The 15,710-nt window shown below is 45.1% G+C and overlaps 1 protein-coding gene across 7 annotated transcripts in view; it reads left to right on the top strand.

The window, feature by feature from the left end:
* RUNX2 (RUNX family transcription factor 2) overlaps window positions 1-15,710 on the top strand; it is a 301,057-nt gene that overhangs the window by 193,475 nt on the left and 91,872 nt on the right. For 2 of the 7 annotated variants that reach the window (XM_072944884.1, XM_072944889.1), the window contains 2 exons: window positions 7,624-7,689; window positions 9,281-10,042. The exons of 3 other annotated variants lie outside the window; for them this stretch is intronic. In XM_072944884.1, the coding sequence (XP_072800985.1) occupies window positions 7,624-7,689; window positions 9,281-9,759 (545 nt within the window). In that variant the 3' untranslated portion in view covers window positions 9,760-10,042. Of the gene's footprint in view, window positions 1-7,623; window positions 7,690-9,280; window positions 10,043-15,710 lie in introns of those variants that run through there. 2 more of the 7 variants (XM_072944888.1, XM_072944885.1) reach the window with 1 other exon arrangement.

Here is a 15,710-nt window from a genome sequence, read left to right as displayed (position 1 = left end):
GCCTTCGTTCGTGTCGCCCCCAACCCCCGTGCGCATGCGCGCTGCGTGCAGCCAGGATGTCAGAAAATTAATTATGCCACTAGAGGCAGATACCATCAGAGGAAAGCCTCCCCCTGATTTCAGATAAGATTACCGATATCGAAGCTGTTATTTTTAGAAGGGCAAGACTCTTGCTTTTAAACCTCCTTCCCTCTTTTTCCTAGTTCCCCCTCTCTCTCTTAATTGTGGCTCTGTGTTTTGGTAGCCATAAGTCATTAGTGGTTTTTAATTTCTCTGAAACTGAAATAAGGTCTGAAAGGGTGGATTTGTCCCTTTTTTCCTCCTTCTTTCCTCCTTTTTTTTTTTTCTTTTTCCTTCTGGCTAATCGGAGGAACGCAACCACATCTGAAGCCACTTGGCTCATTATGAATTTCATGGAAACTGATTCTCTGAAAGTGTTTCCATATGTGTGTTCCCAATATATCCCATCCTCTCTAAATGGGAGCACAGACGTGTGCATGGGCTGGAAATGGCTTCAGGATGTGACAGAGCAGTCATATGACTGCCACGGCACAGTGGGTGGCCCCTGCTCAAAGACACGGTGTCCTGGGTGCTGGCCTCCTTCCTGCCGCGGATCTGGTTTCAAAGACTATCCACCCTTCCTCGCCTTTAAAAAGTTCTTAATCAAGGCCTAGCAAGAAGATTTCTCATTTTTCCTCCGTTTCTCTCCCCACCCCCTCTTTGGTTTCTTCCTTCTCTCTTACCCTCTTTGGACGCAGGCGCGCGCGCGCACACACACACACACACACACACACACACACATACACACACAGACACGCACACACGCGTGCACGCACACACACACGCTGCGCATCTTCGACCTCCTCCCTCTGTCCCCTTCACCAAGAGGAAATATATTATTCCAACAGTATCCTCAAAATTTGGGTGGGTTTAAGGAATGGCTGAAGTTTCTGAAAATTGCCAGGTTGTGGTTTTTTTTTTTTTTCCTTTTCCTCTCTCTCTTTCCTTCAGCATAGCATACTTTCTTAGACTTGGGATCAGCTGGTCTTTAAGAATTTGTGAGCGTGCAGTGGAAAAGTACAATTCATTACAACACGGAAAATAAATATTTATCCTGGACAGTTGAGGCACTTTCCTCTCTTTTGCAAAACTATGGAGTTTGCTAGCCTGACCTTTCATTATCTTCAAAAAATTGATTTCAGATTCCCATTTTGCTGATTTCTTCTCCATCAGCATGATCTGTTGCATTTCTCCCACCATTATCTAATGAAATTAAAAGTAAAACTAATTTAGTGATAGAGACTTATCATTTTTAGTGTGAAGGGCCAAGTTCAGGGAAATTAAGAAAATTGATGTAAAATCTCTTAAAACCTCAATGTGGAAAATGCAAAGTAATATTCTGCACATAATCGAAAATAGATTTTTAGATAATGTTTACATAGCATTTCTGCTTCTCTCAAGTTGCCTGATCGGGAACTAGGCTAGTAATTCATCAGTTCATCACACTTTTTGGAAGTACTCGTCTTTTCTCAGTACCATGCTATGTACTAGGTAGGATCTGAAAGAGGGATACGTGGGTCTTATCCTTAATTTGCTTTCCCTTTAGTTGGAATATGAAAATATTTATCTAAAACCAATGACGGTAGTTTAAAATGCATGGAGTGGTAAAATTTACATACGTAAACGTTCAAGATATAGATGGGGAAGGAAAGATGATAAGAATTTGTAGCCCCGGGAAGTGCTTGTGTAATGGTGAGCTTTTAAGACAGTGCTTTCATCTCTGGGTCTGGCAGAGGGACGAGAGGTGGCTGTGAGTCTGGGGACAGCTTGAGTGAAGCTGCAGTGAGGGTCTGAGAGTGCGTCCCACCACGTCGAGGAGGGTTCATACTGGGGCATAGTGGGATGTGACCTTGGGAGAGTAAGACAGGGGACTCCGTGCCAATAGCCTCATTGTTTGCACCTTCTTTGCCGAGTTCAGTCATTCCTGGTGAAGCGTGGCTGTGACCTGTGCTGAGTCAAAGTGACACCCTCTGATCTCAAGGCTCTGAACCTGTGTGGCCTGAAAAGGTAGAAGATTTTCCCCTTCCTTGTGTCATTTTGGAGGACACAGATGTCAGGAACCTCAAGGCGGATGCTCTGCCTTTTCCAGCTGGGCAGCAGAGGTGGAGTAGAACCCATGGGCCTGGGGCGTGAGAACCATTCTCACCTCGTGATGTCACACAGGCCCACATGTCTCAGCTGCCATTGCTTCCTCCATAAAGGTCATCAATAATTCTTTTTTTTTTATTCCATCTAATTTCTTCTTTTTTTAAAATAGACTTTATTTTTTTAGAGCAGTTTCAGGTTTACAGCAGAATTGAGCAGAAAATAGAGTTCCCACATAGCCCTCCCCACCCACACATATATACTTCCCTACCCTCAACATCTCTGATAACTGTGGCATATTTGGTACAATCGACAAGCCAACATGGGAACATTATTATCAGCTAAAGTCCATAGTTTACATTAGGGTTCACTCTTGATGTTGTACATTCTATGGGTTTTGACAAATGCATAATGACACTTAGCCGCCACTATAGAATCATATAGAATAATGTCATTGCCCTAAAAATCCCTTGTGCTCTATCTGTTCATTCCTCCCTCCCTCCCTCTCCCCAAACCCCTGGAAACCATGATCTTTTTATTGTTTCTGTAGCTGTGCCTTTTCCAAAATGTCATTTGGTTGGAACCATACAGTTTGTAGCCTTTCAGACTGGCTTCTTTCATTTAGTAATATGTCTTTTAAGTTTCTTCTATGTCTTTCATGGCTTGATAGATCTTTTTTTTAATTTACTGCACATATATTTTTTAATTTACATATATGTACTGTTCATTGTTTCTAAAAACGTTTAGAGCTTTAGCTTTTTAAACTTACATTTAAAAAATTATTACTGAATTATAATCAGTTTATAATGTTGTTAGTTTCTAGTATACAGCAGAGTGATTCAGTTATACTTACATACATATATATTCCTTTTCATATTATTTTTCTTTATAGGTTATTACAAGGTATTGAATATAGTTCCCTGTGCTGTACAGTAGGACCTTGCTGTTTATCTATTTTATATGTAGTAGTTAGTATCTGCAAATCTCGAGCTCCTAGTTTGTCCCTCCACAACCTGCCTTCCCCCAATCCACAATTCTTGGTGTCACAGACATACTGTCTCTATATACTGCCTAGGAATTCAGACAGGATGTGTCTTATCCTCTGTTACCTTTACTACCCATTCCCAGTAAGTGATGAGGCCTTAGTGGCAGTGGTTACCCTGGGATCCAGGGGCAGAGGGGTGCTAACTCACCTTCCTGCAGGCCGTGCATGTCTGGCCTGGCCCTCCTCCTCCTTCCTCCCTTCTCCCTGTGGGCCCCCGGTTTTAGGCTTAACACACTGATACCAGCTCTGAGGATACTGGGAACAACATTGGTGGCAAAACAGAGGCATCCATTCACCAGTGGCAACTGCCATTTGTGGGCCCCTGTCTGAACTGTGAGGTCCAGTGATGTAGTGATGCTTGGAAAGAGCTCTGAACACCTTTTAAAGAGAGTTTTATCCGGTTTTATAGGTATAGAGTGGTATTCGGGTTACGTTTTAGGTTTGCTGTCAGCATTGCTTACTGCTTATTATAGTATCTTTTTTCTTAAAGTGTCAGAAATGTGCCAGGTACTGTGCAGAGTTCCTGATCCCTGGACATTTACTTATTCGTTCATGTACTTGTCCATCCATCCAGACACTTAACATTAAAAAAAAATTAGGCTCATACGATGTAGAAGGTTCTGAGGGATATGAGAGGAAAATAAGTCATGACCTTTACCATCCAAAGCTCACTTTATAGTTGGAGAGAACAGGCCAAGAAACAGCTAATAATTCAGGAAAGTAGCAGCTGAGGGGCCGAAAAGAGCGATCCGGAAAATAAATGCTGTTAGAACAGGAGTGAAACAGGAAATCGTGTAAGAGTGGTTGGGAAAGGGGCAGCCAAAATGTTGTCAAAGGGGAAGAAGATTCTTAGTGGAGAGCAGCTCTGCGGAGGTCCCGCATATTACGTCTTCCATTGGAAAGGAGGCCATGGGGGGGGTAATACAAAGTGCTTGGGTGTATCTGAGATGCGTTGAAGCAACACCTCCTGCCATTGAAGAGGCCTCAGCGAAGCTTTGCAGTTACTGCCTCATTGCTGAGAAGTGTGATGGCTTTTGGTTCAGTTACGTTTTTGCCCTTGTGTTGAAAAAGGACAAAGGACTCTGCCTTTGCCAGCCTGCGTTCCACCTGAACTAAGGCCCCCTTTCCTTTCCTCTGCCCCGACCTGCCCTCCTTGGCTGGGCTGTGTAAATTCCTCTGCTGAGATGGGGTGAAACAAGGTACACTGTTTCCCAGCTGACAGCCCCGAATGGCAAGTGCTCAGTCTCATTCTTTTCCAACTCCTTTAAAGATCTCCTTGCCCATTTTCAACCAACTAGTGTTTCTTGAGGGGCCACTAAGTGAGAAGATGCATATTAAAGTACTAGGTGAAGGCTGAGAGATGTCAAGAACCCTTGTTATTAAGCCCCAAAGAGGAGGGCAGTCATGGATAGAGAGCTCACGGCCCTCCACGGCTCACTCTAGTGAGGAGTCAAGTGTGACCCGAGAGACTGGCATCAGACAGCGGGTGCGAAGGCGCTAGAGGACTGCAGGCCACGACAGTCACAGACCAGAGCGTCTCTTTCGTTCTCCCTTATCTCGGTTTCGCCCCCTTCCACCACACTTTCCACTTGCTCTGAAGACCCAAGAAATCTGGCTGGGTAAAGCGAGGCTATTTCATTTCCCTTTTCCCGCGGGGCAAGAAATTTTTTATTTTTAACATTGATTTTATTTTTAGTTGAGCTTCACGGGCATTTTATTAATATTCTTCCCCAGGTGTATTAGGTTATGGAAAACTGCTGCTGCTCTGTTTCCATAGGCAAGGTTCTTGCAGCTCTTTTTCACCACAGCTCCACGCGTTTGCAAGCTATCTGACTGTGGCTGGGGGTGCAGGGAGCGGTTCTGGAATGAAATGCATCCAGAGAGAACCAGCAGGTCCTAAGGGAATCAAGCCCTTGACCTTGGTCTCATTCACATTATGCCATGATCAACTGAACTAATTGCTGACTGATTAGCAGATTAGACCAGCAAGACTCGAAAAGAGTTTTTAAATAGTGTCCCAAGGACAGTAGCTCTCAGTGGGGCTGCACACGTGGGCACCAGAAGAGCCTACTTAAATAGGCAAATTTATTTCGGCAAATAGACTTAAGACAACAAATACACATATATGTGTGTGTGACTGTGTCAGCCAAATTCCTTGGGGGTAACTAAGATTGCAGAGAGGTCAGAAATCACAGCAGTCTTACCGACTTGTGACTCTGCCTCTCTGGGGCTGCTTGATTTTGTAAAGTAAATGCCTCCTCTTCTCAGTTTAGTTTTCTGTCAGCAGGTTAGATTAGGATTATCTAAATAGTAAATGAGGGGTTTGGATTTTTTTTCGTCAGAGTACCCCAACCAGCAGAGGGTAAATGGGTACCTTAGGGGATCGGGGTGGGGGGCGTGGTCTAAAGCTTCACAAGTGCAAAATTTTGTTGAGGTCATTTTTTTTTAATTTGTTTGTCTAAAAATTCACCTAAGTGTTCTGAAACTTCATGAATGCAAAATTCTGTCACAGTCATTTTTTTTGTTTGTCTGGAAATTCACCCCGGTGTTAGCATTCTCCTCCATGTCATATCCATGTTTACTGTACGGCGTACCCTTGTCTCCATATTGAGTAGAACCAGCCTACTGGGAAGATGCACCGTGTTTGTCTTGGGCTTCAAGTAACTCCTGGTGGCCCTGGCTTTATTTAATCTGTGGGCTGTAGCCGGGAGTTTTAAACCGGCTCTGAGGCTACCAAGCAGATCGCCCAGGCAGTTACTGAGTTTTGCATTTATAAAGTTAGATTGGGGTAGGAGCACTTTTAGAACTCTCCAGGCTTTCATCTTGATCCTTTTAATAATTAGAGGTTACATTTTCTTTACTTTAGTCGCTACAATATCTAGGTCTTGGTTTTTCACTTTTATAGTTGTCTGTAATGTGGTTAGTGACCCAAGTATGAATAGTTTAAAACATAGGGTCAAAATAACCCAAGGAGGTGATCTGAAAGAAAACCCAAGTTCATGTACAAAACAGAGATTAGGAATACGGATACAACTGTACTCAATGAAGGAAAATTTAATACATCATTTGCTTCTGTAATAATTATTATAAATAACTGAAGACTAGGGAGGTTTTTTTCTTTCAGTTTAGGATTCCTTCCTTCTCCCCATCACCGATTATTATATGAGATCTCATGTGATACTGCAGCAAGCCGTGAAAATTTTTTCCTGCAGAACAAATTGCAGCATGTTTCAGAAACATTTCTTAGTAACACAAAAATGACTAAACCAGTTGCAGAAAATTTTATTTTTTGTGAGTTATAAAAATTATTATATAAATCCCTTTCAAGCCCACATTAGCTCTCTTTGCAATCCTTAAGACATGACAATCTCAAATGACTAGAAGCCCTTGGTCAAAATTCTGTAAACCTAGCAGAAATTTGTTGCATTGTTTTCTATAAACCACAACCAGAGCTCATGAATTCAAGAATGAATGTCAGTTTGCATTAGCTGGCATCTATAAACCAAAAAGGTACAGTGAGCCTGACAGGTGACGGATAATAAAAACATCAGCCAAATGTAGCAGGTAAAATAGAGAAGTTGGGGTGAGGGGGATGGTGGAGAGATAAATTCAAAACCATATTGGAGTTTACTGGCAGGGTCCCACATAAAGGGTTTTAATGAGGCTTCTGCATCAAAAGAAGGGAAACCACATGGAATTTTAATTATGACTACAGTATATTTTAAGTATATGTACTTACGAGAAGCATATTATACTAAGAGAAGCATGTTTTACCTTGACAAGTCTATCTGTGTGAGCTCTGTGCTCCTGGGGGGTGGGGGAGGGAACGCTGGCATTTTAAGTGTGACTTCTTTCCCTTTGAAATTGCTCACATCATTCTGCTTTCTCTCGCGAGCTGAGCCTTGACCCTCATGCGTACCGAAGTGGCCTGCCCATAACTGTTAGCTCTGCCGACTCCCGTTCACCTAGATGGGCTGGCCAGGAAAGGCTGTGGTCTCCGTCCGGTGTGGGTACTGTGTAAGGCGCTGAGAAGCCCGGGGCGGGCTTGTGAGCCGATCATAATCACCACTCTACGTTTTTACCCTGGAGTGTGTCAGAATCTCGTACTCGGGGAAGCACTAGGGAGAGGCCAGTGGAGGCTGGAAGAATTTATCTAGAGCAGAGAGTTACTGCCCAGACAGGGCTAGTTTTGGTTTGTCATCTTGAAAGTGTTTGCTTCTGGTCTTAGAGGCTGCTCACCAGCTCTTTACCCTCTGCTTCTGGGCCTGTGGATTCCGGGAAGGTACTAACGCGGGGTGGGAACTTCGCTGCCCATCCCACCCCTCTCCCCCCACCTCCCCCAAGGCTGTTGCTTCTCCTTCTGTCTTGGAGTTCACGGTGATAGAACGTTAGAGCCGGAAGGGAACTTAGAGCTCATCCCCCTCGTTTTGCAGATGATGACACTGCCACCTCTGACTTCTGCCTCTGGCCTTCCACTCTCAGTAAGAAGAGCCAGGCAGGTGAGACTTTTCACAATTGCTGGGCTGGGCTGGGTGGGGCTGTCTGACTGGGACTGTCCGATTTGTGAGAACAACTCGGGTTAACGGTACATTGCTTTCAAGTAGTCACTGTTTATGGTACATGCATATCCTGGCACTTACCGCGAGCATCTTACGAAGATGGCAGGCAGTGTGCATCTTAACGGAAAGGAACAACTCTCAATCAGCACCTTGAAAGACAAGTATTAGGATGATTTCTTTCATCAGTACTGTAGTATCCAAGAACGAGGGCGAAATAAAAATGAGGCTGCAGGAGTACCCGCTCACCGAGGCCCTCACGAGTTACTAAGTGCTCCCCCTTACAGACGCAAGCTGTAGGAGGGGCACACACATGAGAGCCGCAGAACTGGACGATTTCAGGTGTGAACAACATCCTGAGGACACTGGGGTTATAAAAGGGCTTGCCACAGTCCTGTCAGTTTTAGAAAATCATAACCCAATCTTTAAAGATCACAGCTCTTCAGTTTTTTGGCATTTCAGGAAACGAAGTTCCACATGAAGTGGTTTATAAGTGTGGTTTCATAAGTGGAGCACCAGAAATGCCTAGGAAGGAGGCATTTAGAAGTTAAAGGATTTTACATTTTAGGGGAAACCCGGATTTGCTTCCAGGTTCTCAGTTCAAATTGGCCTGAAGCTATTGCTGTAGGATGTGGTCCAGGGGCCTGGCAGATGGGTGGTGAGGTGTCCTCTTTTATCTCCTCTCTCAGCGAGCCTTTCCCGAAAGCTGCTGTCGGCACCTGGCCTTGATCAGGTCCTCCATCTCCCGTTAAGACTCGAAACGCAGTGATTCCTAGGTGCTGAGCCTTCTTCCCCCTCCCCACCCACTTTCAAAACCTACGATTTAGGTCATGTAGACTCTCGGGACAATTTCTTAGGGCCAGACTCTCCCTATATGCCTCCATAAGGAAGATAGTTCCAGAATACTTTGAAATCTGGTTTGATTTGTTTTCAAATCTGTTACTAATATGAAGAATAAAACAGGATTTTACGTTGAGAGTTGAAGAGACGGGATAGGCCCATGTTAGGGTGTCTTTTTGAAGTTCTTTCATTGATGAAGGGGCCCTGCTAAGTGTACCAATAACAAAACTGATCATTTTGGAGTTTCTTTACATTGAATTGAGAAAAAGAAACATATCCGACTTAGTAAAAATGTCACTTTCAAATATCTGAGGTGTAACGAGAAACAAAAAGAGAGAAACATAAAAATCAGTGAGGATTCAATCTTAAAGTGTGGTGAGTGAATCTGTCTGATCCGAGTGTTGGGTTGGTTTACACACATGACCTAGCACGTATTTGGGTTTTTAAAGCCCTTTGGGATTCTCTGAGGGGTGAAGAACTTGAGGATAAATGCTGCTAAGACTGTCAAGTGAGAAAAAAACCAAAAAGACTGTGTAGTGACCGGTGCATTTGAAAGTCTGTTTGTGGCTTGCTGTTCCTTTCTGGGGAAGCTTAAGTTTTCTTTCTTTATTTTTTTTCTTGAAAAAAAAAATCTATCATTATTTTAATTGATATTTACAGATTTTTTCCCCCCATCTTCTGTTGTAATTTTTAGGTGCTTCAGAACTGGGCCCTTTTTCAGACCCCAGGCAGTTCCCAAGCATTTCATCCCTCACTGAGAGCCGCTTCTCCAATCCACGAATGCACTATCCAGCCACCTTTACTTACACCCCGCCAGTCACCTCAGGCATGTCCCTCGGTATGTCCGCCACCACCCACTACCACACCTACCTGCCACCACCCTACCCCGGCTCTTCCCAAAGCCAGAGCGGACCCTTCCAGACCAGCAGCACACCATATCTCTACTATGGCACCTCGTCAGGATCCTATCAGTTCCCCATGGTGCCCGGGGGAGACCGGTCTCCTTCCAGAATGCTACCGCCATGCACCACCACCTCGAATGGCAGCACGCTATTAAACCCCAATTTGCCTAACCAGAATGATGGCGTTGACGCTGACGGAAGCCACAGCAGTTCCCCAACCGTTCTGAATTCTAGTGGCAGAATGGATGAATCTGTTTGGCGACCCTATTGAAATTTCCTCAGCAGTGGCCCAGCGGTCTCTGGGAGCCACGTCCCAAACGTGTCGACATATACATATATAGAGAGAGTGCTTATATATGTATATCAACTAGCTATCTACAAAGTGCCTATTTTTTAGAAGTTTTTTTGTTTTGTTTTGTTTTTTTGCATTCACTCACTCTGTCACCATCTTGCGACCCTCAGAGGGTAGATATTGAGAAGCAAAAGGCCCAAGAGAGACAATCCTAATCAGGCTTCAGATCGTTTTCTCTCTAAAATGTACTTTTACGAACAAACCAAGGAGAGAGGTGTTTTGGCTGCCGTTGTCGCTCGCTCGGTCTGTTATCCTAAGTAACCTGTTGGTGCGCCAGTTCAGAGCGGTGGACTCGAGGTCCAGGAGGAAGAGGAGCCCAGCGCTCCCTCCCTGTGCTCTGAAACCACCCGCGCTCACGGCGGCCGGTGGCCGCGGTGCGTGGACACGTGCCCTCCGCAGACCCGCTTCCAAAGCCAGCCGAGGTGCACGCGAAGGGAAGAGGGGCAGGACGGGGGCTCCTACGCCCCTGCCATCCCTCCGCAGCAGCTGTTCCAAACTTCCCCTTCCCTCCTCTCTGCAAGTATTCATTTGAACTGTTTGGTTCAGTTGGTTTTTTAATTTTTTCCCCCCTCCTTTAAGAAAGTGACTTCAAAAATACTGACCAGGATAGATTATTTTATTTTACTTTTTTATACTTTTTCCCCCCTCTTCCCATTTAACCAAAAAAGAAATCCCATCCCAAAACCACACCCCAACACCCCAACTCTGCCCCTGCTTCTTTTATGCAAAACTGAAAATGGCAATGCCTTATTATAGCCATAATGGTATAGATAGTGTTTGTGTTTGGCTGTGTGTTATTTGTCTTCTTTTTTTTTTTTAAATTATGAATATGTGTAAAATCTGAGGTAACTTGCTAACGTGAATAGTCATATAACTTTAAAGATATATTTATAATTATTTAATGACATTTGGACCCTTGAAACATTTCTTAGTGTATTGAGATGTTGACTTCGGTCTCTAAAAGTGCTCTTTATTAAATAACAAATTTCTTCAGTGGGCTAGAGCCATATCTGAAATATTGCTAAGCAATTTCAGTTCATCCAGGCACAATGTGATGTTTTAAAAATACTTCCATCTCCAGATATTTTAGATGTAGCTTGTTTTTGTGATGTATGAAGGAAATGTTTTGTTCTTAGCTCTTTCAGATCTTTCATTGCCTCTAACACAGCTTTGCCTTTTAAAAAGCAATAATTCGAGATTAAAAAAAAACCTCTCAGTCCTTTATCGCTTATGTTGCCCTTCATCAGCATGAAATGCTGGCGCGATGTGGTTTCCTAATTTCTTTGAAATAATGATGACTCTTGTCGTGTTAAGACAGACAAGCACAAGAGAATCACTGAACTGCAGAAAAATGTTCTGTGGTTTCATAGTTAAAGCAAAACTCTCAATCGCCAGGCCTCACAGTGAAGACACGATCAGCTTAAAGCCACACGTGTGGCCCAAGGATCCCTCGTGATACACGCAGTACAGGAAAGCAAAACTGCCCCCACCCGCCTTACCAAACAGTTAAGACAGGGGAACCCAAATCTGCCTTTGCCTAGGCCCCACTGGCGGCTCTCCACTGAATTTGCATTTCAAGGAGCAGAATTAAGTCACTGCCTCCCAGGAGCGGGGTCAGCAGCAGGCAGCTGATCTAAGAGCACACAGGCGGTGGAAACCAGGTCCAGCCTCTGACATTCGCATTTCTCACGATGGAGGGCGAAGGGCAGGCCCGGCCGGTGGAGTCTGGCGTCGACTACTGTGTGTGAAGCCCTGCTGTCGGATGCACTTTGACCACTCCTGGCGGCCACGTGGCACATCCTCAGGCCCAGCCAGGACCACTCCACGACACCACCGGGCAGATCCTCGCCCTCCTCCCCCGCAGGCCAGGGCCCCGGCATTTGAATTCTATGTCCCACCCTAAGCAGAACCTTCTAGGGATTTGCTTCCAGCCCCCAGAGGTCCCTGGCTCCCTGGTCATCCTCCAGGCCACTTCATAGGCCGCCAAGCATCTCCGGCCGGCTTTGCAGGACGTTGGACCTGTCCTTCTCGCCTGGGAAAGCACCCTGACTCCTCCTAATAAAAATCGAGGGGAAAACCAAAGCAAACCAAAACACTTTGCCTTCTAAAGGTTGTATACCAAGTATGCTTCGATAAATAAGCCACTTTTTTATTAAGATGAAAGTAGTAATTGATACTATTTATTGTTTGTGTGTGGTAGCTTGAAGCACGCCACTGCCCATTTGTTTGTAAGTGTAAAATATGTGTGTTTGTTTCAGCAGCACTTAAAAAAGCCAGTGTCTGGTTACACATTTCAATCTTAATTAATTGACATAAAAATGTTACCACCAGTGCCAGCTGTACCCTATTTAATAAAAAAAAAGGTACTATATCTGTACTTTATTTTTAATGTTAAAAGGGCTTTTTTAAGTTTACAGGACACATACGAAGTGACTTAAGGGATGCTTTCGTGTTGAAATGTTATTGTAGTGGCTGCAGGCAGCAACCCAGAAACACTTTAAAAGTTTTTTTTTTCCTTGGGAAAAATTCAAGCACTTCTCCCTTCTGCCCTCACTCCAACCACTCCAATGGGGTAATTTACATTTCTTAGATCAAATTCTGCCCTTTTTCAGCCTGGGGGTTAATTTTTTTCTTTTATCTTCTTTTTTTTTAACCGAACCTTTAATTTGCACTGGGTTACAATGTATGATTTTTGATTTCAAGACCAAAGCAAAGCCTTACTGCTACTCTGGAACTAGCCAACACTCCACTTCCTTCAGGTTCAAATGGCATGGTTCTTGGTGTAGCACAAATGTTGCTGGAGTTTACAGCATGACCAGTACAGCCACTTTTCCCACCTGGCTTTAGCTTCTGTCAGAGTTCTGGAACCGGTACCACAGCTTTGGGTTTTTTGTTTTTTTTTTTCCTGAAATGACATCCAGCCTGGAACTGGGAGACTCAGCAGATCAACTGTGGTTTGCTCTGCAGACCAGTTCTCCCCACCAGGGCCTTTTAAAAGTGAGCAGAGAAATCCACACTGTCAGGGACCATCCAGTGCAAATTCCGAGGGGAGGAGACATGTGCGTGTGTGTTGGCTTATGGAGTTCCCTGCGTTCCCAGGAAAGGGACTGACTCAGAGTCTAGATTAATACATGGAAACACAGAGCATGAGCGAAACCAATCATTCTGTCTGTGAATTCGAAAGAACAATCGTAAATAAAATCAATAAAAGACAACACTTCCAAACTTTGAATTTGTTATTCTTCAAAAGATGACACGTTTAAAAACATACTTTCTCTGTGAGGATTTTTTTTTAGATGTTTGTTTACTTCATGTTTACAAATAACTGTTTGCTTTTTCATGCAGTACTTTGAAATATATCAGCCAGAACCATAACTTACAGTAATTTCTTAGGTATTCTGAATAAAATTCCAATTTTTTTGGATATGCTTTACCATTCTTAGATTTCTGTGGAACACAAATATTTGTAGCATTGTGTGTAAATACAAGCTTTTCATTTTTATTTTTATTTTTCCAATTGCTGTTGCCCAAGATTTGCTTCCCATGCACATATTGTACAAATTCTGCTTTGTGCCACAGGTCATGATTGTGGATGAGTTTACTCGTAACTTCAAAGGGACTATTTGTATTGTATGTTGCAACTGTAAATTGAATTATTTGGCATTTTTTTCTCATGATTGTAATATTAATTTGAAGTTTGAATTTAATTTTCAATAAAATGGCTTTTTTTTTTTTTTTGGTTTTGTTATGTGTGTACACTGGGTCTTTTCTCATCGGCGATTTCTCCTCTAGTCTGACGCCTCCTCCTCCCTACACCTGGGCACTTATGGGTGGTAGGATTTGCCAGGGTTGGATGAGAGCAGGGATCCTATATTACTGGTGAGAGGAAAACTGTCTTGGTAAGCGCTGGGTTCTTGTTTGGTCCTGCCCCTTAGAGAGAGGTGGGCGAAGAACCAAGCAGTGCACTCATTTCCTTATCAGCCTGTTGTCTGAAGGAAGGAGTGCCCGCCCCATCCTTGGGAAAGCCCCTGATTCCAACCACGGGACCAGTCAGGGTAGAAAGACAGCAGCCTGGATGGTTCCGTGATTCTCAATCTCCGGGCCCATGAATGGGGCCGGCAAGTGAACCCCCCGGCTGTAGTCCCAGGAGCCCAGGCAGCCCAGCTGTAGTGGGTAGTGTGTTTTCCTTCCCACATCTCTTTTGGGTTCTTAAAAAGAAAGTCAACCAAAGACAAGGATGAGTGAAAATGGACCTGGGCCTGGAGAGCTCAGCCTCAGAGAAATTCTGCTGCTAGTGAGCTTCACTCTAGTTTGGAGTCTTTTTTCTGGGCCACTGTTTACTTTTGGTAAGTCCCTCCCCTGCCAGGAGGTGGAGGGCCCGGGGTAGAGCGGTTGCTTTCTTCACGTCCTGTGCTGTCCGTCCGTGCGGCTGTAGACGGGGACCAGGGACCACGGGGCCGGCGAGTGCAGTCACTGGGCAGCCGCCCACATCCCGCAGGAGTTAGAGGCCGCCTTTCAGATCTACTCATTCTTACCCCTTTGGCACTGTTTTCTGAGCCGTCTTGGAAACAGCTAGTTTCTAAGACTGGGAGGCATCCTAAAAGCACTTGGGTGAGCTTAGGCCAGGGACCTTGTTTGCAACTCTTGGAGGGTGTATATTTATTTATCCTTTTAAATTAAACATTGGTGTGACTTTGGAAGGCATCGCATGGGAGGTGGGCACCGCGGCTTTCTTTACCTCTCCAGCTTTGTCCAGCAGTAGCAAGGTGTGGGGCAGATCACTTTCCTCCTCTGGGTCTCAGTTTCTTGGTCTATGGAAAGGCACTGGACTGGCCCTTGGTACCAGTGACACTTTAGGCTGGGTAATTCTTTGGCGTGAGTGTAGAGAGGGCGGCCCTGTGCCTCGTAGGATGTTTAACAGCATCCCTGGCTTCCGCTTGCTACGTGCTGGTAGCATCTGCCCAGTTGTGACCATGAAAAATGTCTCCAGACATTGCCAAATGTCCCCTGGAGGGCAGAATCCCCCGACTGAGAACCACTGGGCTCCAGGCTCTCTCTGACTTCCTAGGTCAGGCTTTCTGGCCAGAGCTGGTGCAAGAACCCATTGGTTGTTGACACAGGGCAGCCAGGCAGCAGACTGAGGGACCTCCCAGTGATGGATGCCCATCCGCCTCTCCCATCCCTTCACCTGACAGCTCCTGGAGGCTTGCATATGTCGTCAGGGAGGCTCCCGGCTCTCCCGTCTGCACTTCCTCCCTCCTCCCGCCTCGCGGGCCCTGCAGCCAGCGAGCAGCACAGCTGGGGGCTTGGCCGTGTGTATCATGGCTGCTTCTGTTTCTCACTGGAAACGGCAGGCGGGAGAAGAAAGCAGTGTCTCCAGTGTTTTTGACCTTTGTGCCTCCCCGCCCCCCAAATATTTAATCATCAGACATTTCTCGGAGAGTGGGTGTTTCCTGTTAACTCAGTCCCGGCCGAGACTGGCCCAATAAACACCTCGACTCTCCACTGCAGAGTTTATTTGGCTGGGAAATGGGTATCGCCGTGTAAACAGGAAGCCCCCTGAAGTTATTATCTACAGATGCGGTTGAAGAGCCACATGTTTATATTTATGGGATTTGAGAACAGTCTGAAAAGGCAGGCGGGGAGGTAGAGGAGGCCCTCGTTCACAGCCGGGGGAGCAGGGCCCACTGATCTTCAGGAGCTGATTTTCAGATTTTTTTTCCCCTCTGGAAACGGGTGGTGAATGGTACTGACACGGCCCAGAGCCACGGGAGAGATGGTTGATGATGTAACCCCACCCGGATGATCAGGTTAACAGTAGGCAACCCGAGTTAAATCTCTGTCCCACTTATTTAAAGCCACTTTAGAGA

The sequence above is a fragment of the Vicugna pacos genome, chromosome 20 (assembly GCF_048564905.1).
Source record: "Vicugna pacos chromosome 20, VicPac4, whole genome shotgun sequence".
NCBI lineage: Eukaryota > Metazoa > Chordata > Mammalia > Artiodactyla > Camelidae > Vicugna > Vicugna pacos.
Note: the sequence above shows the minus strand (reverse complement) of the source record. Positions and strands in the feature narration are given on the sequence as shown.